At 39.8% G+C, this 26,667-nt stretch overlaps 1 protein-coding gene across 4 annotated transcripts in view; it reads left to right on the top strand.

The window, feature by feature from the left end:
* Positions 1–26,667, top strand: part of Eya3 (EYA transcriptional coactivator and phosphatase 3) — an 85,836-nt gene that overhangs the window by 10,832 nt on the left and 48,337 nt on the right. For all 4 annotated transcript variants that reach the window (XR_005285737.1, XR_005285736.1, XM_038332912.1 and 1 more), the window contains exons 2-6: positions 6,057–6,153; positions 11,040–11,083; positions 16,975–17,054; positions 19,178–19,244; positions 22,305–22,441. Coding sequence is in view for 2 of the 4 variants with exons in the window: in XM_038332912.1 (XP_038188840.1) it covers positions 6,121–6,153; positions 11,040–11,083; positions 16,975–17,054; positions 19,178–19,244; positions 22,305–22,441 (361 nt within the window). In the remaining 2 variants the exon portion in view is untranslated. The remainder of the gene's footprint in view (positions 1–6,056; positions 6,154–11,039; positions 11,084–16,974; positions 17,055–19,177; positions 19,245–22,304; positions 22,442–26,667) is intronic.

Here is a 26,667-nt window from a genome sequence, read left to right as displayed (position 1 = left end):
GGCACTAACCAGAGTGGAAGGCGCCTGGGGCATTCCTCAAGTCTCTTGGCCATTGCTCTCAGTTTTGAGCATCTGTAACCTGGGAACATTCTTAAAAGACGTCAAAGGCTCTGCCCAGGGCAGGCAAACATCTATTTCTGTACCATCTGTTCATTTAGTGAGTAAAGATGAAATCATGCCATTTTCTTGCTTGACCCTTGTCGCTTCCCCAGACTCCTTACCAGTACTGCCAGTCATTAACTTGCTGACACTTGTCCTGGCATAGGAGAGCAGCTAAATCCCACGAAATTTTTTTGTGATGTTTAGAAGAAATATATTGGTATCCAGAAAGTAAACTTGCCTTCAAACATTGCCTCACTACTCTCTCCTCCTCCCACCTTCTTCCTGTTCTTGCCTCCTTTCCTTGATGTTAGGGTCTTACTACATAGTCCTCATCCAACTTGAATCTGCAATCCTCCTGGTTTTGCTACCTTGGTGCTGACACTAGGGCATGTGTTGTTCATCTTGTAGTCAGGAGAGGTGGATGTAAATGATTGGAACCTGTATACAGAAACAGATGAATAGAGATGCTCATCTACCTCCTTTAAGGAAAACTGGTTAGACTTATAACCCAGATTTATCAGTCATCTTTGGAAATTAATATTATGAAAGAGATAGCCATGACTGTTCCCTAGCTGGGGGCACTGTTTTGGGAGATTGGAGAACTTTAGGAATGGAGCCTAATGAGAAGTGGCCTTTGAAGTTTATAACCCCTAATTCCAGTGTTTTAAAATTAAACAATTAAGCCAGGTGTGATGGTTTATGCCTGTAATTCCTGCATTTGGGATGCTGAGGCAGGAGGATCAGGAGTTCAAGGCCTCCCTTGGTTACTTACTTGGGCCCCTGTCTTTAAAACAAAAATTGGGGGGGGAGGTAGTTTGAGACAGGTTTTCTTTCTCTGTAACTTTGGAGTCTGTCCTGGAACTTGCTCTGTAAACCATTCTCGCCTTGAACTCACAGAGGTCCTCCTGTCTCTGCCTCTTGAGTGCTGGGATTAAAGGTGTGCGCCACCACCTGACTTGAGTTTGTTCTTCAGGCATCAGAAAACTCTCTAAGATTCATCAAGACAACAGAGAAATTGTCAGTGTTACTGATTGAATATTTATTTCTTGTATTTAAATTTGGAATTGGACTCAGCATAAGTACGGGATGCTAACTTTGGAGTTATATGCCAGATTTGTTAGACAAAATTTCCAGTTATTTGAAATGTTTTGAGTGTTTTATGATTGTTTCCCTTCTTTTGTTACTGTTTTTGTTTCTTTCTTTATTTTCTTTCTTTCTTACTTTTTTTTGTTTTTTGTTTTTTGAGACAGGGTTTCTCTGTAGCATTGGAGCCTGTCTTGGAACTCGTTCTTGTAGACCAGGCTGGCCTCGAACTCACAGAGATCCACTTGCTTCTGCCCCCCCCCCCCCCCCCCCCGCCATGCTTGGATTAAAGGCTTGCATCACTACCTCCCGGCCGTTTTTGCTTCTTTAAATAAGATCTTATATAGCCTGGACTGCTGTTCTTGTATGTCCAAAGAATGGTTCATAATAACCATGCTTCAGTTTCAGATCAGTGAGTTTATTTACATAGCAAACAAAAGTAAAAGACCAAATAATAAAGAGCAGATAGCAAAATGTGATCAGATCAGATGCCCCCAACATTGAGTAGAGATCTCTAGCTGTGCCTAGCTATTGGCCATTCAGCTTTTTATTAAACCAGAGTGACACATCTTCACAGTGTACAAAAAGGTTATTCCACATCATAAATATATACTTACTTTCCCTTGCCTAAGAACTGTAGTAGCACATTGAAATAGACTGAGTTATGCTTATACCCATTATGATCACAAGACAAGTACTGTAGATACAGCTACACAAGAAAGATTATGAGACAGGAATACAGAATTTTGAAGTAAAGTATTCACTACTAATTATTTACTTTCTGACGTCTTAGCCATGAAAATAAAAGTTAAGTTTTCATATTATAAAAAGATTTGGCTTTGTTTTTGAATATGTTTGTTCATAAACTACCTGCAGTAGTATTTTAAAAATCGGGTGTTTTGGGCTCAGTGAGATGACTCAGCCTGGTGATCTGCGTCGAGTCCCCAGAACCCGTATGGCGGAAGGAGAAGAGTCTCCTGCAGGTTGTCCTCTGAGCTTCACATGTGCAGCGCACATGCCCCTTATCCCCACAAAATAAACAAATGGAAAAAAAAATACGTTGGCATGGAGTGGTGACTCAGATGAAACGTAAAGCTAACTCGGGCGGGGGTGTCAGAGTGTCTGATTTCTAGGCCAGCATGACGGTGTAAGGACCTCCACGCAAAAAACACAAAAGAACAGACTGTCAGCTCATTTGAATCAAACCAGCTTTTAACTTTTTCATTGACACTTAGAGAAGTATGAAGTCATAGGAAATACTATTTTTTTTCTCGATTTTATATTTTCCTTGAGTTTTTGAGATTGCAATTTAATGGCAACATTTTCCCCTTTCCTTTCCTCCATCCAAACCTTCCCATAGACCAGCCCTGCTCTCCTTCAAATTCTTGGCCTCTTTTTTCATTATTGCTATTACATGCGTGTGTGTGTGTGTGTGTGTGTGTATGCATATATATCTTAAATATAACCTGTTGAGCCCATGTGTCATTTGTGTGTGTGTTTCCATGAAGGCATATGAACACTAGCGAGTTCACATCTTCAGAAAGGATGATAAAGCCAAGACTTGAAAGTTGTTGACTTTCCTGTCCAAATGCTTAAAAGGTACTTAAACTAAGAGATGGGTTTATAACTTCATCAGCTATTGACTGAGTTTTTATTAAGTTCATTTTCATAGCATTCAAATCTTCATTCCACATCTGACATAGCTATTATTATTTGATGTTTTTAAGTCTTCATTTACCACAGAAAAATGTCAAGTTTCACTAATGGTGAAAATATGTATAAACTAGAACTAATCCATGGAAATGAGAATTTTAAGATTTTTGTAATAACTCTACATTGCTTTTATTATCCAAACTGGAACCAAGAATTGTGCTTATGTTTTATAGTGAGTGGACTGTCTATTATATAGTCTATGTCAGTTAGGAAAAGTTGTGATGGCGTAAACAATAGTTGAATTAGCCGGTGGTAGTGGTGCATACCTTTAATCCTGGAACTGGGCGGGGGGGTGGAGGTGGGCAGGCAGATCTTTGTGAGTTCGAGGCCAATCTGGTCTATAGAACAAGTTTTAGGACAGCCAGAGCTACACAGAGAAACTGTCTCAAGCAAACAAACTAACCAAAAAAAAAAAAAAAAAAAAAAAGAAAGAAAGGAAAAAAAGGTAGACAATAATATACTTAGCATGTATGAGGCTCTGGGTTTGCTCTCTAGAATCACAAAAAAAAAAGAATAGAGACAGAAAAAAGAAAATAGTACAAGTTTTAGCACATCGATAAATGCTAGAAATGTGAGGAATAATGGAATTATGTAATTTATAGTTATTAATATATATTTTATTTGCACATGTACTAGAATGTGTTTTTGAAAGTGTCTCATACTGCAGTTGCCAGGATCCAAGGAGATCCTCAGGCTACTTGGCTTTGATTTGGTTTTGGTGGAATTGCTGTTTTTTTTTCCCTTTTCTTTCTTCCTTCCTTCCTTCCTTCCTTCCTTCCTTCCTTCCTTTCCTTCCTTTCCTTCCTAGATTGTGTTTCCCTGTGTAGCCAGCGTGGCCTCAGAGTTGCAGTAATCTCTCTGCCTTGGCCTCTTGAGTGCTGAAAATATGGGTGTGTGCCACCATCCAGCTTTTGTTTTAAAGTTATGGAAATGACTAGTGATAATTGACCAATTACTAAAAATATCACGCATGGGGCTGGAGGGATGGCTCAGCGGTTAAGAGCACTGGCTGCTCTTCCAGAGGTCCTCAGTTCAATTCCCAGCAACCACATGGTGGCTCATAACCATCTATAATGAGAGCTGGTGCCCTCTTCTTGTATGCAGCATATATGTGCAAGTGTACATTATTAATCTTTTTAAAAAAAATCAAGCCTGTGTTTTCTAAGTTCTTTTCTCTGAAATATGGAAACTATGACATTTTGTTTCTTTCAGTTGAAGAGCTGAGAGGAAGGATATTGGTAGTTTTAAAGATGTTAGCAAGAATGTTTATTTTCTAAGAAGAAACAAGTAGAATTATTTTCTCATTGTTTTTCATAAGGAAGTCACCTTGTAACATACTACAGAATTCATCTTGAGTAGCTCAGGATTTTAATATAGTTTTGAATATTTTGAACATTTGGTTATGCATTTCTTTTTTTGAAATTTATTACCCCCGTTTTGATCTGTAAAAAAAATTTGTGTTCTCTTTTAATGTACAGATTTTGTGTTTAAAAACAAAATTAAAGAACATGTTATTGACTATCATCTTTAATTATTGTCTTTATCTTCCTCTATCTCGGTGTAGATTTTAACCCTGCCCAGGGAAGAGATTCCTCTCCCTCTTGGCTAAGAGCACACTCAGAGTACAGTTTTTACACCCATAGGCCTTGGTTGACATAACGTGGAGTGTTAATAACTTTCTTTGTAGGTAAGACACAATTTCAAAAAAATGAAGAGTGAAGGCATTCTGTTTCTCTAAGAGTTTGATCCTATTTTGTTTGCTCTTATGTGTTGAAATCATACATTTGCTAATGTATGTTTGCATAGTGCAGTAATCACATAAAGAGATTGTAATTTAAGGTAGTCATAAATTGGTAAAAGAAAAAAGTGTTTATCTTTTACAGTCACAAATCAGTTTTATGGTCACATAGTTTATGCTCTTCTGTGCTGAGCAGAATGAGCCTGAGGAGGGTTGTAGCCGTGAGCTTTCGCTTCTGCATCCTGTAATTCTGCAGGGCTGGTTGTCTGCGTCATATAGTCCTGACAGCGTCTTGAGAGACTGGAAGAGGCACATGTGCCTTGAGCACCTAACTTTGTTTCCCTTTTGATACGTGAAGAGCACAGGAAGGAGCAAAGCTATTGTCACCTAATGGTTAAGGTTTTTCAGCTGCTTGCATTGCTTGCGCTCATTTTCCGTTCTTAAGTATGGCTCTAAAAAGTGTATTATATTGTACCAAAAGAGAACCACACAGGTTGACTGGGCAGCAGAAACGAAGGCTTTGGTGTCCCTATTTCTGTTGTTTCATTATCTCTGCAGCAAGAGTCTGAACTTTAAACTTTGTGTTAAGGTGGGTTTGATGGTTGGTAGGAGAAGTCACAGGGACGTTTATCAGAAAAGAGCCATCCTCAGTTAAGTAGGAATGTAGTATTTCGTTTTTATAATGTATCTCCTGTTAGCAGGTCAAAGGAACGTTTAAAAATTGAAATTAGGACCAGAGGAACAGGGTTTGAAAAGTATTTGTTTAAATAATTACCTAGTATATTTGGTGGATGCTCATTATTTCAAATTAAACTGAATCTTAGCTTTACATAATTATTTTTCCTTAATTCCCATATTTAAGGTTTCACTTTACCTGTTTATTTGCCTTATCGAGAACCAGAAGAATTACATTTTCATTTAAATTGATTACATATAGACAGATAGTTGATTGTGATGTATTTAATTGATTTTCCAGTTTGTCCTATTTAAAGCGATTCTGTGTGTCTGTGTTAACAGTTATGTAAATGTTCCACATTAAAGCAGGTTAGATGTTATCTTAACTTACTGACCTTCTAGGCCAGTCTCTATCATTTTAAACGTAACCCTAATCCTTAAAAAAATTGTTTTATTATCTGCACATGGCTGTCATTGTAAAGTGTTTAAGGCATTAGGCACTATAGTAACCGGTGGAAGTGCTCCACGTGTTGGCTTTTGCAGAGCTTTACAGAAGTTATTGCGTACAGCTCTCGTGACTTGGAACAGCATGTCAGTTTTGAGAAGCCACGTGCAAGTTTGAGATTTTGAGATTGGAACTAACGTAGAAAGCTTGAGTAGCAAAGTATTAAAAAGTTATTATCTGATGGCCTTGATGATAATACTTTATGAGTATATAAAGCTTTGTATTCCTGTCTTTTTACAGTTTGTGAAGACTGCGGAGACCTGCAATCCAGTCACATTAAGTGTGTAAAGAGATAGTGGTCCTCATGGAAGAAGAGCAAGACCTACCAGAGCAACCGGTGAGTGTTCCCTTCAAATTCAAATTGATTGTAGAAAAGCTAAGCTGAAGAAATTTTGAGTAGTATTCAGTTATACTTACAGAATCCAAATTAGAAATAAGAATGAAGAACAGGATCCTTAGTGATTTCCCTCGGAGAAAGCAATGTTGTATGTTCTTTTGTTTTGGCTTTTGAGATAGACTTGCTATATGCAGTCTCTGGCAGCCTCAAACATGTGATCCTGTTACCTCAACTACCCAGATCAGGATCACAGATGTGTACCACCTTACCTGGCATGTTGCATGTTTTTAAAATTAAACTTGGCTAACTTACTGCTAGGAAATCTGTTCTGCACACTCAGTAGTGAGTGTTTTACCAAGTGAGTGTTGCCCTTTCTTTATGTACTGAGAGTTGCACACTTATGGTTACTCTGCCATTGTTTTAGCCCTCTCAGTTAAAGTAACTGTAAAAGTTAGGGAGACATAAGTAATTAATAGAAATACTGAAATTTTTAAATGTGATCCCTGTCCTGGGTGAGTTATTACTAACCAGGGGTATAATAGGGTTAAAGTCATCGTGAGCAGTATATATAGGATGTGCACTGTTGAAACAAACAGCTGAGCTATAGACATTAAATGTACCAAGGAAAATGATATCATTGAGTGTTTAATGTAGTAAAAGTCTCCTCATAAATTCAGAAAGACTTACATAAATGTTGACAGACTATTGAAAGAGAATCCTTAGTTACCCTACCTGATTAAAGTGACTGACATGGCTTCTGCTCTGCTTCCCTCCCTGTCATTCTGTTCAGTTTCTAGAACTTGTATGCAAAGCAGATTGTTAGAGGAAGGGAAGAAACTGAAGCACTTTAAAGCCAGAATTCTTGTCCTATGGTTATTGTTATGGAAAGTCTGTCTCCCTCCCTCCCTCCCTCCCTCCCTCCCTCCCTCCCTCCCTCCCTCCCTTCGTTTCTTTTCTTGGTTGAGACAGGGTTTCTCTGTGTAGCCCTGGCTGTCCTGGAACCCTCTCTGTATACCAGGCTTACTTCGGACTCACAGAGATCCTCCTGCCTCTGCCTCCTGAATCCTGGGATTAAAGGTGTGCACCACTACTGCCCATCTGGAACGTCACTTTCTTACTGGCTTGTGCTCCCAGTATAAATCTGTCAAGGTGATTGTAAGACCACATGGACATGCCAGTGCTTTTGTAAAAGGCACAGTATACCTGACATCACCAGTGTCAGTAAGGAGGCAGAACACACCCCAGGGAAGATGTGACCACAGGCTTCACGAAACCCTGCATAAAGACAAGGCAGACAGCAATGGCATGACTCATTAAGATAATTCTAGCAAGCTGATTTAGGATAGGGAAACCAGCTGAGGTGGGGTAGACCAGGAATCCCCGCATTTGGTGGACTATTTAGTTTTTTGTTAACTTGACAGAGGCTAGGGTTGTCTGGGAAGAGGAACCTTGGTTGAGAAAATGGCCCCATCTATGTTGCCTGGAGCAGCACCCCTCATGGCCTGTTTCAGTTCCTGCTGGCTTCCCTCAGTGAGGGACTCTTCCCTGGGAGTGTAAGATGAAATACCCCTTTGTTCTTCAAGTTGCCTTTGGTCGTGGTGTTTATCACAGCAATAGAAACCTAATGAAGACAATGGGAGTGGAGGCAGGAGCATGAGGAGCTCAAGCTCATCCTCTGCTGTGTAGCATGTTCTAAATCGGCATAGGCTGCATGAGTCCTGTCTCAGAACAATAACTAAAAGTGTTTGAATCAGGGAGAGGAAGTATATCTGACTGTAGTCTCTGGACTCTGGGGGAGATACAAACAGCTTTGTCCTCTAGGTTGCTCCTATAATATAGTAGATGCCGAGTAGACAAGCATGGAATCTAAGAAAACATGGAGTATTTGCTGTTTAAAAAAAAAAACAGAGGAAAGCCAGACGGTGGTGTTGCATACCTTTAATCCCAGCACTCAGGAGGCAGAGGCAGGCGGATCTCTGTGAGTTCGAGGACAGGCTCCAAAGCTACAGAGAAACCCTGTCACAAAAAAAAAAAAAAAGCCCAAAACAAACAAACAAAAAAACAGAGGAAGAGTACGTGATTTTCAGGAGAAGAGCTGTGGGCAGGTTGTAGTAGAGGTCCCTTTGATGGAACAAGTGGCTCTGCTGCAGACCACTAAGACGGCACGGCTGACTCAGTCCTGTATTCACTCTTCTTTTCCATGAGGGGGTAGTCTACAGACTGTGAAGGACAGCCTCCCTGAATTGGTTGTTCTTTTGGTTTTGAAGGCAGTGTCTCTCTAAGAAGCCCAGACTGGTCTTGACTTCGCTATATAGCCCAAACTGGCCTATAACTCATGAGCCCCCTGCCTCAAGCCTCTGGGGTGCTGAGATCTTAGGGAATGTACCACCATACCCATCTTATGATATTTTAAATGAATTCTGATCTTCCTGACTCTCAAGTTTTTCCTCATAAGCCCACTTTGTTTCTTTGAGACAAAATCTGTTTGTGGTCCAGGCTGTCCTTGAACTGCAGGCAAGTCTGAGTGCTGGGAGTACAGTCATGTGGTACCATAAGCAGCTGTTCAGTGGACCCCAGGCTTAGAAACACAACTGTCAGACCAGTGTTTATCATCTCTGGGAAAAACAAAACAAAAACCAGCGAATGAGTGACATGTTTGAAACAGCTGCAAAGAAGTGTGCTGCCAACGCCTTGTTACTGTTTCCTTCAGAGTGATGGCAGGGAGGAACAAAGGTAAAGGGGCAGAAACTACATACCTGTGCTGATTAATGGCGACTCAGTAATAGCATCTTAAAACTGAACGGACCTTAGAAAAGAATATGACATTTGGGTAGTAATATTGACAGTTTTAGGATATGAATGGCTTAAGTGACTTTATGATACTAACAAACTGAGAAAAAGTCTTCTAAGTATCCCAGAATAATGACATTGTTTCTCCAGCGCTGCTCACTCTATAAATTGCGGTGAGTGCCCCCCTTCTTTTTCTTTTCTGTGGGAGTGATGGTGGTTGTCTATTAGTTGTTTTGCTCTTGTTTCTCTTGTCTAGAGTACTAAATGTTGAGAGAGTCCTGTTGGTGCTAAGCAAGTGCTTTATCTCCCGACTAGCCTTTGGGTATTTCCTGTTGTTTCCTTACTCTTTGTTTTCTCCTCTTCAAGTAGAGGCTGACACTAACAGCGAGAGGGGCCTTCATCTGAAGACAGGACTGCAGCATCCTGAAAGGCTGCACATGGTAGCGCCCAAAGCTGTTTGTAATCTGATGATTTCTCCTCACTGTTAGCTAAGTGTGGCCTGGTAGTAGTATTTTCTAGATGTGCCTTTTTTCCAAAAAATAAGAGGCTCTACCACTTTATTTTCTGCTTTTACCATGTCACACTGTAACTAAAGAATGCTGGTTTGCCCCCCCCCCCAAAAAAAAGAGCAGTGGAGGCGCAGCCTTTAGTCCAGCACCTGGGAGGCAGAGGCAGGCGGATCTCTGAGTGTGAGGCCAGCCTGGTCTGCAGAGTGAGTTCCAGGACAGCCAGGACTGTTAAATAGAGAAACCCTGACTCGAAAAATGCTGGCTTTATGTCCCCATGTGTTTAAGGGACAAAAACGCTATAAATAGATGGAATCAGTCTCCTTCATTTGTTACCAGATTTTCAGTAGGTAAAAAAACATAGGAATAAGTGTATATTGTGTATACATGTTATAATGGGGTGGACAGTATAGGGGAGTTGTCCTAAACCAGCACAGTCCGGCTGTGGCCTTTAGTTTACTCTGAAATTTATTTCTAGGACATTCCTTTCTGTTTGTGTAGTCTCCTATGTTTTCTACACTTATGTTGTTTCCTTCCTTTCCAGACAGTCTCTAAGATTCAGTGCAGATTCTATTATCTTGCAAGTGCTCGAAGACTCCGTTAGTCTCAGGATAGGCTCTGCTCTCCCTGGTCTGATTTCTAAGGATGGACCTGTGTGATGATTAGACTACTGTTCACTGATGCTTCACTATGTTCTTGTCTCCTCCTGGGCTACTCCTAGGTGCAGTGAATTCTCAGTATTTGAATTTTATGTTCTTTATTATCATTGAACCCTTTTTATAACTTTTTGTTCATTTCAGTTCCCACTCCCAGATACACATTCCTCTTTACCCACTGAATTCAATTTATCAGGTTTCAGCTTCTATTGTTATTCTTTTCTTTCTTTTTTTTTTTTTAAGACAGGCTGTTTATAGCCCTGACTGGCCTGAAACTCACTCTGTAGACCAAGCTGACTTTGAACTCACATCCACTTGCCTCTGTCCCCCCACAGTGCTAAGACTAAAGGTATGAGCCACCATACTGGGGTTCTCAATTGAATTAAAAATGATAGAATGTTTTTTTTGGATGTGTTTTGTCAGAGTCTGCATTTCATCCTGGGGTTCTTCAGCCTCTTGGTTGGCTTATTGTAGGTAATTACTATTGTGTAAGAGGTTCACGTATTTTCATAATAACATTTATTTTAGGTCTAATCAAAACAAAATGAAGCAAATATTGGTTGATATATAGTCAACTTTCCCTACCAGTTGTCAATATTTGTGAACTAAACCAAGGGTAAATAAGGGTGTTTATAATGGACAAAACTATTTTTTAGTACGTTTATTATATAAACATTCTCATTTCCTAAGTAATACAATACAACTATTCACACAGTATTTATACTGTACTAGATAGCATAGGTAATTTAGAGATGGTGTAAAGTACATGAGAACTATGTGTGTAATATAACTGCCATGGACATCTACAGATTTTGGTATCAGTGAGGGCTCCTGGAGCCAGCTCCTGTGATGCAGAGAGACAATTGTGTGTTTGAACAGCTAGGGTTTCAAATCAGATTACTGCACTGATTTCTTCGTATGCTGATGTTTACAGGTGAAGAAAGCCAAGATGCAGGAGCCAGGAGAACAAACTTTAAGGTATTTATAAAATTGGGCTTCTTATAAATAACCTGTCTTACTTTTTACCCTATGCCGATTAGCATAGGGTCTGCTTTGTGTTTTCACTGTCACCTTTCATTGTGAAATTATTTGGTTTCAATTAATATTCTCTCCAAAATAGGATTCATAAAACACCCAAACTAGAGACTCGTTTGGACAGCATAGTAAGACCCGGTCTCGAAAAAAAACTACTTTTCTGAATTAGCTATCCTCTAGTACTTATCTAAATCTTTGTAGTTATGCCTTCATTACTTATTAAACAGTATGTACTGAGTTCATTTTATATATATCAAGCTTTTGTGGAGAAACTCATAAATGAAAAATGATATATTCTTCAGTCAAATGTACAGTATAAAGAAAGGAGAGATCAAAATAAAGGAAATACAAAGAATTTGGCATTAATTATCAATTGAGTATGTGATACCCTAGACATTGGTTCCACTTCTGTAGAAGGAGATGTGTTCTTAGCATCTCGTGTTCTGCTTGCAGTGCCGTCACGGTTGTCATTTTTCCAGAGCTTTAGCTTCTGTTGGTTGTCCACTAATCATCTGAGCCAGTATCTGCAGCATTTCCAGCACATGGATTTCAAGAATGCTGTTTTTACCACCACATAGGTCACTCAGATCTTTACCCTAAAACTGCCATGGATCTCATTCTTACACTTTACATTTCTAAATTTTCTTTATTACCCACTTGCCTTTCTCTCAAAACGGACTTCAGTTTCTTTCTTATGCTAGTTAAGTTCTGATATCTACTACTGTAGGGTGGTGGTGGCTCATGCCTTTGATCCCAGCACTTGGGAGGCAGAAGCAGGCAAATCTCTTAAGTTTGAGACCAGCCTAGTCTACAGAGCAACTTCCAGGACAGCTAAGGCTACACAGAGAAACCCTGTCTAGAAAAAAGCCAAAGAAAAAAAAGGGGGGAGCATTGCCAGAGAAATGACTCAGGGGTTAGAAGCACTGGGTGCACTTCCAGAGGACCTGGGTTCAATTCCCAGCATCCACATGGCAGCTCACAACTGTCTGTAACTCCAGTTTCAGGAGCTCTGACACCTTCACACCAGTGTACATAAAATAAAGTTTAATTTTTTAAAAATTCTGTTAAAAACAATCTGCTACTGTTTCCTGTCCCTTGAAAATGTTAGCTTTCTCCACTCTTCCTATGTTATACTTACCAAGCAAAATTACATCCTTGCTTGAACCCAACTGTCTTCCTGTTCTGTGCATATTCCTGATCTACACACCAGAAATACCAGAACTTTGCTTAAACCCAGATGACTTATCTATTCCCTGTCACCGTAACACTGTAATAGAACAGCCCAGAACTATACTGGCTCATCTTAGTTTCCATTCATGGTTACGTCTCAAATAGACACACAGTCTTCTCTGTGTAGCTGATTTCCCAGTGTCTAAAATCATCTTAGGAGTTCTCCCTTTCATCTCTGCCTCCTGTCTTCTCCCTTTCTCTTTACTTCCCACAATTTTCATTCACTCAGCTGGGGAACTTGCTTCCTAATTGAAGGACAAATTAGAGACATTAAAAAATAGCATCTTGCATCTTAGCAAATCTATTGTGGATACTTTCTGCTTCCTTTGCCTGGGAACTCAGTCCTCCTGCTGTGCTACAGGACCTGCCAACTCTGTTTTCCTGTAGTTCTTTTTCCTTTGGTAAGTTTTAAATCTATGCCTAAATATCCTTAGCATAAAATTTACATTTACCCCCTCTTCCTTTGACAAAGTCATATTGTGTAGGCCTTTAACTTGTGACCCTTAGATTCCTGAGTACTGAGATTTAAAGACTTAAGCCACCATTCCCGGCCTTAAACATTCCCTTCCATCCATCACACTAGGGATTGAATCCAGGGCCTTGTGTGTGCTAGGAAAAGCTCTGTCACTGAGCTACATCCCACAGCCCTAAAAGCATTTTTAAAAGTATAAGTTAGTATCGCTGTGTACATGAACTTGTCTTGACCACTGACACCATCCATCTCTGTAACTTTTGTTCCCACGTTTAGACTTCATACCTGTTAAACAAAGCTTCCCTTTGTCCTTAGATCTTCCATTCCACTTTCTGTTTTTGTGAGATTAGTCTGTGGGATTGACTATTTTAAAATCTTCATATAAAGGACTATAAGATAATGCATATAAGAAAAATGACATACATATATAGTCTTTTTGAAGTTTTGTAATAATGTCTTCAAGGTGTCTCTCCATAGCATGTGTATATTTATCTGTCCTGGAACTCACTCTTTAGACCAGCCTGGCTTTGAACTCAGAGGTTCACCTGCTTCTGCCTCTGAGTGCTGGGATTAAAGATGTGGGCCACCACACCCTGCTTAATTTTCTTCCTTTTAAAAATGAGTAATACTTGGGGCTGGAGAGATGGCTCAGTGGTTAAGAGCATTGCCTGCTCTTCCAAAGGTCCTGAGTTCAATTCCCAGCAACCACATGGTGGCTTACAACCATCTGTAATGGGGTCTGGTGCCCTCTTCTGGCCTGCAGGCATACACACAGACAGAATATTGTATACATAATAAATAAATAAATAAATATTAAAAAAAAATGAGTAATACTTCTATTTCTTCTTTTTTTTCTGTCAGTTATTGATAACTGACAAGAGTTTTGTTGAATGAGAAGATATTTGAGCTGTTTAGTTTATGATGTTTGACCTTTTTTTCATTTTATTTTATTTATTTATTTGGTTTTTCAAGACATGTTTCTCATTATAGCCTTGGTTGTCCTGGAACTCGCACTATAGACAGGCTGGCCTCGAACTCACAGAGATCTGCCTGCCTCTGCCTTCCAAGAGCTGGAATTAAAGGCGTGTACCATTTTTATTTTTTAAGCAGCTTTTTTGTTAAGCAAAATTTTACATTCATATGTTCTAAAAGTAATGTTTTCAGGCAGTATGCAGTTTCTCTAGGGACAATTTTAAACATTTAACAAAGTGCTAGAGTTAATTCACTATCGATAGTGTGTTTCTAATCGAATCTGTGCATGGTCACTTGAATATGTAGGGGATTTTGCTATAATAAAATTCTATAGAATCATACTAGAACCAGAGACGTTTTAAAACTGATGTGCCCAGTGTGTATGAGGACATATCACTTTTAAGATTCAGGTCTTAAAAATAATATTCAGCAGTAAATATAACTTTGTAACTCAGAGTTATTCAAGTAAACAGAAAAGAAACTATCATTGCAGTGGAAATGTGAAATTCTGGTCTACTTTCAAGTTCTTCCTGTGTGAATTCTATTTAAGCAGGTATTGAGGTGAGACTCAGAAGTCCTTAGCTTTTATGTAAAATTCAGGGCATTATGATTTAGCATGTTGGTTTGTACCAGTATAACTAGTTCATGCCATTTATTTCCTTTTCCATTTAATTTCTATAGTTATAACTTGGGGAGTGCATTGCTGTTCCAAAAGTGTAATCATTTGAGCAGAGATAAAATTGAACTTTGCTTGAGATTTAGTTTTAAAAATTAAATTTCCAGGCTGAGAAGACAGCTAAGCCATCTGCTGCTCTTGCAGAGGAATAGGATTTTGTCCTCAGCACCTTTATGGTGACTTTATAACTCCAGTTCCAAGGGCTCTGATGCCCTCTTATGGCTCCATAGGTACCAGGCACACACATAGTCCACATACATGCATACCGGCAAAACTTTCATATACATTAAAAAAAGTTGTTTTTTTTTCCCAACTAAATGTAGGCATAGTGGTGTACATCTCTAAGCCCAGCACTTAGGAGGCAAAGGCAGGTTGATATCTGAGTTTGAGTCTAGTCTAGTCATTATATCGAGTTGCAGGCCAGCCAGGGATACATAATGAGATCCTGCCTCTGAAGGAAGGAAGGAAGGAAGGAAGGAAGGAAGCAAGCAAGCAAGCAAGCAAGCAAGCAAGCAAGCAAGCAAGCAAGCAAGCTGAGGAAAGTTAATTTAACATTCAAAATATACCAGAAGAAAATTTCCTTATTATTGATACTTGGATATGGTTAGCTTCTGAGGTCATATGAGAGAGTTTTAATGTTGCTGTGTAGGAACTACTTTTTACCTCCGCTCAGACATATCCTCAGATATCGAGCTTCTGGCACAGTAGCCTTTACCTGTCCCCAGGGGAGAAAGAGTAAAGCAGGCTTCTCTCAGGGGGCATAAATATGGGAAGAGTGCATGAACTGCAACCAAGAACTAGAACAGCACGGTTAGTGCACATATTATGTCTGGACTTAGCTACTTTTTTGTACTGCCATTGTCCTTATAACCCTGAGAGGTGGGTTCTGTTTGTATCCTTACTGACAAGTAAACCAAAGCCTAGAGAATTTGGTGACTTGTCCAAACTACACAGCTAGTTGTTAATGGAAAAGTAGATCATGAACTCGGCATTCAAGCTCTGGAGCTTACACATGGTAATAAAGTTAGCTAGTTTTCTGAGATAGGGTCTCACTCTGTTGGGCAGACTTGCTTTAAACTGGTTTTGTAACCCATGCTGGACTCACTTACCATAAACCCACTTGGCTCAGCATCCCAAGTGCTAGAGTTAGGAGTGAGTCACCACATGAAGTTAGAAGCTGTACTCTAACCACTGTGCTGCTGTGGTAGGAAGTGATGGAAACTTGGGGCTTACAGGGAAAGAAGAGGAGGAAAATGTTATCAAGGACTCAACTTGGAGTCATCTCTGTTGCAGAATTTTAGTGGCATTTTTGCAACATTGTAGTTTCTAATTTAATGACTTTAATCCTCATATGACTTACCTATTAGAATTTCTCTTAGCTTTCTTAAGGTTAATTAATAAAAGGCTATAGTGCTTGCTTAACACATTTGAGGACCTGCGTTTAGTCACTGATGCTACAGATAGTAGATAGATAGATTGAGCTAGTGTCCTGGGTATTAACTTTGTTGGTATTAACTTTGTCTCTTTGTCTCGGGGACTCTTGTGGCTCATGTATTAGAAGATGGCCTTGAACTCCTGATATTTCTGCTTTACATGTCCCTAGTGCTGGGATTATAGGTGTACCACAACACACTTAATTTTTCTTAATAAAAGATAACAGTTTTAAGGCTCGGAACTCCTCCTTGGGAACAAACATAGTTAATCTTTAAAAGCTTCTTCAAATTAAGATTTGTAGCTGATGAAGACTACTCTCTCTAATTAGACATCTCCCTACTTTGTTATATTTCTAACCAGAGTAACAGATACACAGAATGGTGTGGGAAGAAAATATACATTTCGAATGTTTTTATCACAAAGAATAAGCATGTGAGGTGGTGTTTGTTAACTAGCTTGGTTTGCCATTTCATAGTATAAACACACCAACATATTACATTACAATCCACCTAGATACAATGTATATAATTTTTAAAAAAATATTTATTTATTATGTATACCAATATTCTGTCTGCGTGTATGCCTACAGGTCAGAAGAGGGCACCAGACCTCATTACAGATGATTGTAAGCCACCGTGTGGTTGCTGGGAATTGAACTCAGGACCTTTGGAAGAGCAGGCAATGCTCTTAACCACTGAGCCATCTCTTCAGCCCCCATATATAATTTTTTTAAAGTGACAGCACTGTGTTAGATATTTGCTTTAACAAATGATCTTAGAGAAAAACATTTGACTTGTTTGTGACTTAACTGGGGCTTCCAAGTGATGTAAATTTCAAGGGGTCTATGGATATGAAAAAGAACAGTCAGATGTGGAAGGTACTGGCCCTGACCCTCTTGCTTTTAGCTTAGTTGCTAAAAACCAAGACTAAGGAGATAATCTAGGTTTACTTCTTACGGAAATAGCCTAGGAGGAGATGGGTTTGAGCTTATTCTTTTCAGCATTGTAGCACCTCATTCAGGGGCTAATATGTTTGTTTTGGTTCTCCTAGTCAAGTAAACAACCCGGATGTCAGTGATCAGAAGCCTGAGACATCCAGCCTTGCGTCAAATCTTAACATGTCAGAGGAAAGTAAGTACCATGTGATATGCACAGTGGATGTGGTATTCCTGTAACCAAGGGATGTTCTTCTTGTAGAATGGGGTTTCACTGAGTGTCTGGGTTGTTCAGAATGTCTAGAAGACTCTTCGCACCATGTTCATACATGTACTCCTGTAGCATCATTGACATACCAGCTGAGGGCAAATCTCAAGGAATCTGCTCATCCAAGGAGTCATACTCACTGACTTTATTTTTGCCTGGAGGTTGAATTTATAAAAGTAGTAGCATTTTATTAAAATTTAAAATACTTGTGGGCCAATGCCTAACTGATCCTAAAAGAGGATTTAAGCAAAAACAACAAAGCTAAGTAATCCTACCTATCAATCAAATGTTCCTCCTAAACCCTCACTCTAATGCAACTCAGCCCTCCCTCTTCTGTATAAGTGTGTACAAATAACTAAGCATTGTTGGCTGGAATTACTCTCGTCATAACCACAGGCCTCGGGTGAGTACTCAGCCTTTATCTCTCTGCTGAGCCTTTCGTTAATTACACCGCCTCTTCTCAGAACATCACGATTCACTCTCACTTCCTTCATGGCTCAGCTCTTCTCAAATAAAAGCCCCACACGAGGAGTTCCTTAGTCACTACCCCGTCTCTGTGTGATACTGTCTTGCTTCAGAAGAGTGTTCTTGCTCTCGTCAAATCTAAGTCCTTGTCTTTGCATCCTCTCCTCTCTCTAGCTTCCCCAGGACTCAGTGTGATGCTCCTTTCCCCTCCACTCCTGCACTGCCACATTCTTTCTCCTAACTCTTCTGGCCATAAAGAGGTGTGCTCTGGTGTCTGCCGTCTTTAGAAGGCAACACAAACTCTTTGTATCTTTTGTGAGTTACAGATTTTTTTTTGTGTTTCCTGACATATCAGAACCTCTGAAAGAAACTGCCTTTGCTTGCCCCCCCATTCACTCTTCAGCTGGTTGACTTAGCTTCTGTTGTCTCTCTCCCCATGAAACTGCTTGGCGAGTCCCTCAGTTGGTGTCATGTTGCCAGTTCTAGTGGACATTCCTCTCCTCGCAGTCTCCCTCTCAGCAATGCTTTCTCACTTTTCGTCCCCAATGAACCCTTCTTTTCTAGCTGTATTTAAAGTTAGGAGGCCTCAGGGTTGGGTTCTAGGCTACCATCCTCTTTGGGGATCCTCCCATCCATTACATTATTTTAAATGTCATAACATTGTTAACAAATTCCAATTAACTAGTCCTGGCTGGCCTGGAACTCATCAGAAGTAGTCCAGACTGTCCTTCAATTCACAGAGATCCACTTGCCTCTGCCTCTTGAGTTCTGGGATTAAAAGCATGGGCCATCATGCCCAGCCAAATCCCCCCTTTTTTTTTCCCAGACTAATTTCTCAGATTCATTCGTGACTCCAACTACCTATTTGAAATCTCTAGTTAGTGTCTGAAAACAAAATCATAAGTAATATGTAAGAAGGTTTTGTCTCTTCTAACTAATCAGATTTTCTCCTCTCCCAAGCATCCCTTTTTTAGGAAGTTGTAGTACTGTCCCACCATCTGTTCAAATGACAAACCTGGAAGTCACCTTGTGCTTCCCTGTCTTCCTTATTCCATACATCGGAGCTGATTCAAGTGATGTGTTAGTTACACCTTCCCTCTGTTTCATCCTCGCTGTTACTGTCGTCTGAGACGATAGGCTATCTTTTAAATCCCTATTGTACAATAACAGATTATGTCCTGGAGTAACCATCAAGAGTCTAAAGACGACAAAGAAGAAGCATCATTTGATTTCTTAGATATGGGCATGGCTTTCGAAGTTTGTCAATGAGCATGGCTGAGAGCCTAGGGAATTTTGCTTCATAGACAGTTTTGTGATGAGAAAGTGGGGATTAGATGGGTTATCTCAGATCTCTTCTGTATCTACCCACCTCCATCGTATCTTGCTTTTTTTACTGCCTCTTAGACTCTGTAGACAGGTCTGTAAACAGAAATGAGGTGTTTTCTGCTACACAGTCTTTGGACCTTTTTGGCATCCAGTCTCTATGTTCTATGTTACTCACTTTGAAGGACTATACAGTAAGATGTTTTCCACTTGATTTTTTAAATGTTCTAACTTATTTTTACCTGATAATATCTTTCTTTCAGTTATGACATGCACCGATTACATCCCTCGCTCATCCAATGATTATACCTCACAAATGTATTCTGCAAAGTAAGTTGAATAATTTTTCTAAACTTTTCTCTAAGTTCATTGCAAAATTTAATATTTAACTATTTTCACCTCCCTTGTTTTATGTCCTTACTCCAGTTTTTATCACATCTAAATAAAATCTATCATCCTTTTAAAAACCAGATGGTTGCTGGAATAGAAGACTGATCAGAAAGCATGTTAGCGAGCTGATCATTTCCTTTCTGTACATTGACATACAAAGCAGTAAAAGCAGCTTAAGGTGGCTCTGGATTGGCAACTACAGATAGTTGAGCTTGAAATGAGACAAATGTGATGGGTTAAAGTTACAGAGAGGTACATTTTAGGCCTTCACAGCATACGGTCAGTGTTTAAGACCAACCAGGTTAGTCATCTTTAAGGTGGGTAGGGTGCAGAACAATATGTATCATGTTGTAGGTGTGTATTAATGAAGAATGAACCTACCCATACAAAGACTCAGACAGCTGCTAAGCCAGCAAATGCACGATTTATGAAGAAATTGGTAACAGAGGTGAGAAATCACTATGAGGCTGTTACAAGAAGGAAACTGGCATTTTTCCTTATTGCACCATTTACTTATACCTTTAGTTAAAAAAATAAGCTAATTAAAAATGTTCCACATTCTGATGTTAATATTAATGTCTTCTTGGGCCAGTCGTTGTCATGTGGTTTTCTTCTGTGGCATGGCTGACACTGTCTTGGAAGCATAGGGAGACTTTTACATGCCATAGGCGTGTTCACTCTTCTGCTGTGCATTCTACAAATGGACTAGGCCTCGTGCATAGCTAGCCTGGGATGAATTCAGCCTGCAGGCCACATATTGCGCACACCTAGATTAGATACTAAGTGTGAAACAGGTCAACTCAGCAAGCTTTCTGCTATCCAGGTTGTGCCATATTATAGTCTGGAAGACTGACAAGTGAGATCATGTATCTTCTTTCGTTTCTGAGCTATCCTGCCTGTCCTGGTGGTGTTATCCTTAAAGACATGGGAGAAGACACTATGGGCTTTACAATATCTGGAAATCGACTGTTTTGAGACACTGCTATTTCAAAGCATTCTCATGTGACTTGAGTGGCAACTCTTGTCTAATCTGTTTCCCAGGCTGATGCAAGTCTCCAAGACTCTGTTGAAACATGAGTGTAATGCACACACCACAGTCAGCCCTGATGTGTGCATAGCTGCTACATTCAGGTTCTTTATTTGGGTCTGCCTTTCCCTTCATTCTCACCTCCTCACCACTTACGGGACCATTGCATTCAAGTCCTCGCTTAACTTGACCTCCATTCCAATTTTATGCCCCTTTAATCCATTTTAGAAAGCAATGTGACATTAATCTTTATTTAAAAAACAATACAGAACAAAGCAGAAAAATAGCTCTGCTCTTGTCATTCTTCATTCGGTGAGTATGGGGCCTTCCTGTTTTGTATTTGTCTGAACTCTAGACTGGTCCTCAGGGCCGTGCTTCTTTCTGTGTTTTGCATGCTCCTTTCCTCTCGGAATGCACCTCCCTTAGGATTAGTGTAAGGCTTCCCTTTAGATAGGAAGTCCTGGCTCTCCTTTCTGTGTGCCTTTGCTCTTACCCTGGAATACCCTGTCTCTCGTTTGTGTACAGCTTACCTGCTTGGCTCACATGCTGCTTCTTTCTAGTCTTTTTTGATTATCTGCTTCTCCCAAAGGTGATTTTTGGGAGGAGAGGTTGTCTTTTCCCTTGTTAAGGTATAACCCTCCTACCCCATATTTATTAAAACTTTTATGGTATGTGATAGCACTTTTTCTTACAATATATACCAAATAAGGTAAGTAAAGTTTATATATAGTAGAATGGATAAACTGCCAAGTCTGAAAGCCAGGTTAAAGTCTCAGGGGTTTCACTGGTGAATTTGATTCCCTGGTTGTCCCTGGTGTGACTGGCAGGGACAGTGTGCTGACGCTTCAAGTGACTTCTGGGGTCTGTTAACCAAGCTGGCTCCTGTTTCACAAATGGGCAAACACAGGGTACTAGAGCACACCTCTACTCACTGTTTTTGAATGTGGTTGCTTTTTCTTGCTCCATCGGCCTCACCATCCTTATCTGAGAACTGCAGTTGGCCCAGTGCTTGGATGAAGAGAAAGCCAGATGCTAGTTCTGTTCTGTTCATTCTTGCATTGTTCTAAAGTGTTGCTTTTGTTTAGTTCTGAAAAAGGATCTTTTTTGGTTTTTCGAGACAAGGTTTCTCTGTAGCTTTGGAGCCTATCCACCACTGCCCGACTTTGGAACTAGCTCTTGTAGACCAGGCTGGCCTGGAACTCACAGAGATCTGCCTGCCTTTGCCTCCTGAGTGCTGGGATTAAAAGCATGTTCCACCACCACCCAGCTCTGAGAAAGGATCTTAAGAGGCCCAGGCTGACCTCAACCTCACTACATAGTCAAGAATGACTGAATTCTTTCTGTAGTAAAGGATGACTTTAATCTCCTGATCCTCCTGCCTCCACCTCCCAAGACCTGGAATTATAGACTTTCTCCACAATACCCAGTTTATGTGGTGCGGTGGTGTATGTACGTCTTTAATCCCAGCATTTGGGAGACGGGGCAGGCAGATCTCTTGAGTTCAAGGCCAACCTGGTCTACAAGAGCTAGTTCCAGGATAGGCTTCAAAGCTACAGAGAAACCCTGTCTCGAAAAACCAAAAAAAAAAAAAAAAAAAAAAAAAGAATCAAATGGTCTACCAACTATGCCACCAGCCCAGATTTTAGTCATTATTCAAACACAGGGTGTAAATAAGTAATCCTCATTTAAGAGATTAAATAAGCATCTCATTTAGGCCTTGCATGTAACACAGTTGTTTGTAGAGTAATAGTTAGAACTTTGGAAGATGTTTGAACTATTTAATTTTTCATTAAATTATTCCTTGGAAAGAGTAATTGACAAACTTGTGTTTTCTGACCATAAGAGTTATTTTGCCATGGAAAGTTAATCTCCTCATTCCTGGATTCTTTGTCTTAGTGATATTAACTGTTTTGTCCATTTTCATTAGCTGAAATGAGCACAAATGGAACTTTTCATTTTCTTTATTTACCTAGACCTTATGCACATATCCTCTCAGTTCCTGTTTCGGAAACCGCTTACCCTGGACAGACGCAGTACCAGACACTGCAGCAATCGCAACCCTACACTGTCTACCCTCAGGCAACCCAAACATACGGACTACCTCCTTTTGGTAAGATGTCCTGTTGTGAGCAGTTCTTAGAATTGCGGGTATTTGTGTGTTTTTTGTTTTGCTTGCCGGAACTCTATCAGTAACCTTTTTCACACTACACAGGCGCTCCATCTCAGTCCACAGCCTGTTGAGACAGTGTTTTATAGCCTCTAATTCTTTTTGTTTTTTGTTTTGTTTTGTTTTGTTTTTTGAGAGTGCTTAAAATTAGAGGTATGCATCACTATATTATATATAGCTCCTAGGTGGTAATAATCCATAACAGGGTCTCTCTGTGTCTCCTTAAGCTCAGTGATCCTCTTGCTGCAGATTTCCTTGGCATATACCACCATACCCAGATGTGTGTGGTTATTTCTTTCCTTTATAAAAACAATGATTTGAAAAGACCTATTTATTTATGTATTTATGTCTATGGGTATTTTGTCTTCATGTATATCTGCGTACCAGTAGAGGCCAGAAGACTCCATGGCACTACAGGTACAGATGGTTGTGAGCCTACCTGCGGGTGCTGGGGAGTGAACTCAGGACCTCTGGAAGAGCAGTCAGTGCTCTTAACTGCCAAGCTACCTCTCCAGGCCTGTGGTCATTTGTTACTGCATATATTAAGCTAAAGTTTCCTCTGATGGCCACAATAGGCTATCAGTTGTACAATAATTACTTTCCTACTTCTTCCCCTTCATTCTTTTTGAAATTTATGGTTAGTAAGCCCAAGCTCTATAACACACTGAATTGTTGATCCCATCTGTTGTTGAATAATAAAGATTCTTTTACCCCAAATTCAGTTTAATAAAACACCTCACTGCCAGGCGGTCATGGCACACGTCTTTATTTGGGAGGCAGAGGCGGATCTCTGTGTGTTCGAGGACAGCCTGGTTAACAGAACGAGTTCTAGGACAGCTAGAGCTACACAGAGAAACCCTGTATCAAAAAAAATAGAGAAGTAGAAATGCCTCACAAGGTGCTCTGTGTATTCTTTATAGTCGTTACACGTATCTCTCGCATACCGAAAAGGAAATTCTTTAAATAGAGCTCTTCTGAGAACTTTAGGAAAGTACTATATTACAAAGAATAATTGGTAATGATGAATGTCTGTAATCTATTTATTGAAGTTGGAGTCAAGAGAAATTTACATATATTATCCTGTGAGTAAATGAGAGAGAAAAAATAATTGATTATTTTGACTTGATTTGACTTTAAGTAAGAAGTAAGACTTACTGATAAAAGATTTAGGTTAGGGGCAATATATATGATAGATATATTTTCTTCCATTTTTCCTGGGAAGTATATGAGATGCTTGTAATGTGTATGTATGCGTGCCTACGTACATGCATATGTGTGTGGGTGGATGTGGTGTGCAACATGGGTGTGCAGGTGCATGTACCTCTAAGTCCACTCAGGCCAAAGGAGGTCATTGAGTATCCTTCTCTGACCCTCTGTCTCATCTCTTTGTGGTCCAGTCTCTCCTGAACCTGGATCTTGCATTTTGGGGTAGGCTGACAGTCAGCAATCCCCAGTGATCTTCCTATTCCTGTTTACCATAGCCCTGAGATCAGGCACATACTGAAACCATGCCTAGATTGTTACATGGGCTCTGGAATGCAAACTTGGGTCCTTGTGATTGATTTAGCACAGAACTCTTAACCACTGAGCCATCTCTCTTTGCCCCTGCCTGCCTGCCTGTCTGTCTGTCTGTCTGTCTGTCTGTCTGTCTGTCTGTCTTTATTGTTTTTACTGAGCTATATATTCTTCTCAGCTCCCCCCTTCCTCCCCTTTCCTTCTCTATCCTCTCTTGTGACTCCAACTCTCCCAATTTACTCAGCAGATCTTGTCTTTTCCTCCTGTGTAGATCCATGTATGTCTCTCTCAGGTAGGATTCTTTTTGTTGCCTAGGTTCTGGGGTTGTGGGCTGTAGGCTGGTTTTTCTTTTTTTTATGTCTAAATCTAAAAGCCACGTATAAGTGAGTACATATTATATTTGTCTTTCTGTGTCTGAGTTACCTCACTCAGTATGGTTTTTTTTTCTAGATCCATCCATTTGCCTGCAAATTTCAAGGTGTTATTTTTTTTATACTGCTATGTAGTACTCCATTGTGTAAATGTACCACATTTTCTTTATCCATTCTTCAGTTGAGGGGAATCTAGGTTGTTTCTAGGTTATGGCTATGACATACAATGCTGCTATGAACATAGTTGAGCACATGTCCTTGTATGATTGAGCTTCCTTTGGGTATATATCCAAAAGTGGTATTGCTGGGTCTTGAGGGAGATTGTTTCCTAATTTTCTGAGAAATTGCCATACTGATTTCCAAAGCGGCTGTACAAGTTTGCACTCTAACCAGCAATGGAGGAGTGTTCCCTTTACCCCACATCCTCTCCAGCATAAGCTGTCATCAATGTTTTTGATTTTGGCCATTCTGACAGGTGGAATCTCAGAGTTATTTTGATTTGCATTTCTCTTGACTTCTTTCAGCCATTTGAGATTCATCTGTTGAGAGATCTCTGTTTAGGTCTGTACTCCATTATTTTTATTAGATTATTTGTTCTTTTGATGTCAGGTTTCTTGAGTTCTTTGTATATTTTGGAGATCAGTCCTTTGTCCAATGTGTGGTTGATGAAAATCTGTAGGCTGTCGTTTTGTCTTGTTGACCGTGTCCTTTGCTTTACAGAGAAGCTTTTCAGTTTCAGGAGGTCCCATTTATTAATTGTTGCTCTCAGTGTCTGTGCTGCTGGGGTTATATTTAGGAAGTGGTCTCCTTACCACTTTCTCTTCTTTTTTTATATTTTTATATATTTTTATTGAGCTTTACATTTTTCTCTACTCCCCTTCCTATTTCTCCCCTCCCCTTCAACCCTCTCCCAAGGTCTCCAATGCTCCCAATTTACTCAAGATATCTTGTCTTTTTCTACTTCCCGTGTAGATTATTCCCATGTATGTCTCTCTTAGAGGTCTCATTGTTGTCTAGGTTCTCTGGGATTGTGATTTGTAGGCTGGTTTTCTTTGCTTTATGTTTAAAAACCATTTATGAGTGAGTACATATGATAATTGTCTTTCTGGGTCTGTCTGGGTTACTTTCTCTTCTATGAGGTTCAGTGTGTTTAGTTATATGTTGAGGTCTTTGATCCATTTTGGATTTGAGTTTTGTGCATGGCTATAGATATGGATATATTTGCATTATTCTACATGTTGAATACATATTCAATTATGCCAGCACCATTTGTTGGATTTGCTTTTTTTTTTTTTTCCATTTTATCTTTTTAGCTTCTTTGTGAAAAATCAGGTTTGTAGGTGTGTGGATTGATATCTGGGTCATCGATTCAGCTCCATTAGTCCTCCTGTTTGTTTTTATGCCAGTACTGTAACTCTGTAGTAGAGTTTGAAGTTAAGAATTGTGATGATTCCAGAAGTTCCTTTATTGTAGAGGATTTTTTGTTGTTTTGTCATATGTTCTTTTGAAGTTTGTAAAGAATTTTGCTGTGATTTTGATGGAATTTGCATTGAATCTGTAGATTGCTTTGGGTAAGATTGCCATTTTTACTATGTTACTTCTACCTTCCAAAGAGCGTGGGAGGGACTGGAGAGATGGCTCAGAGGTTAAGAGAACTGACTGCTGTTCCGGAGGTCCTGAGTTCAATTCCAGCAACCACATGATGGCTCACAACCATCTATAATGAGATCTGGTGCCCAAAACGCTATATACATAATAAATAAATTTTTAAAAAAAAAAGAGCATGGGAGATCTTTCCATTTTCTGGTGTCTTCAATTTCTTCTTCAAAGATTTAAAGCTTTTGTGATACAGGTCTTTCATTCGTTTGGTTAGAGTTACTCCAGGATATTTTATGTTACTTTTAGCTGTTGTGAAGGGTGATGTTTCTCTGGGCTGAGAAAGAAATCAGAGAACCTGGCCCCTATTTATTATATCTCTTAACGTTACTCTATCTTTTCTGTTTCAATTTTATGAGTTTTGTGTACATGTAGCTGAGTGAGCGCACAAGTGAGAGCCAGTTCTCTGCTGCCCCCTTGTGGGATCCGGGGAAGCAAACACGTCAGACCTGCATCTAGGGCTCCTGCCCTGCAGACTCTCAGGCAACCATGCCTGGCCTAGTTACCTTGTCAGAGCCATCAGGAGAACTCAGCAGTAGAGGCTCTTGAAGTGCAAATCTGAGAACCTGAATTTGATCCCTAGGACTCATACATAGGTGAAGAAGAAAACCACTGTGGTACTCACTA

Source organism: Arvicola amphibius, chromosome 6, assembly GCF_903992535.2.
Source record: "Arvicola amphibius chromosome 6, mArvAmp1.2, whole genome shotgun sequence".
Lineage (NCBI taxonomy): Eukaryota > Metazoa > Chordata > Mammalia > Rodentia > Cricetidae > Arvicola > Arvicola amphibius.
The sequence above is the reverse complement of the archived record's forward strand: the minus strand, read 5'-3'. Positions and strand labels throughout refer to the sequence as shown.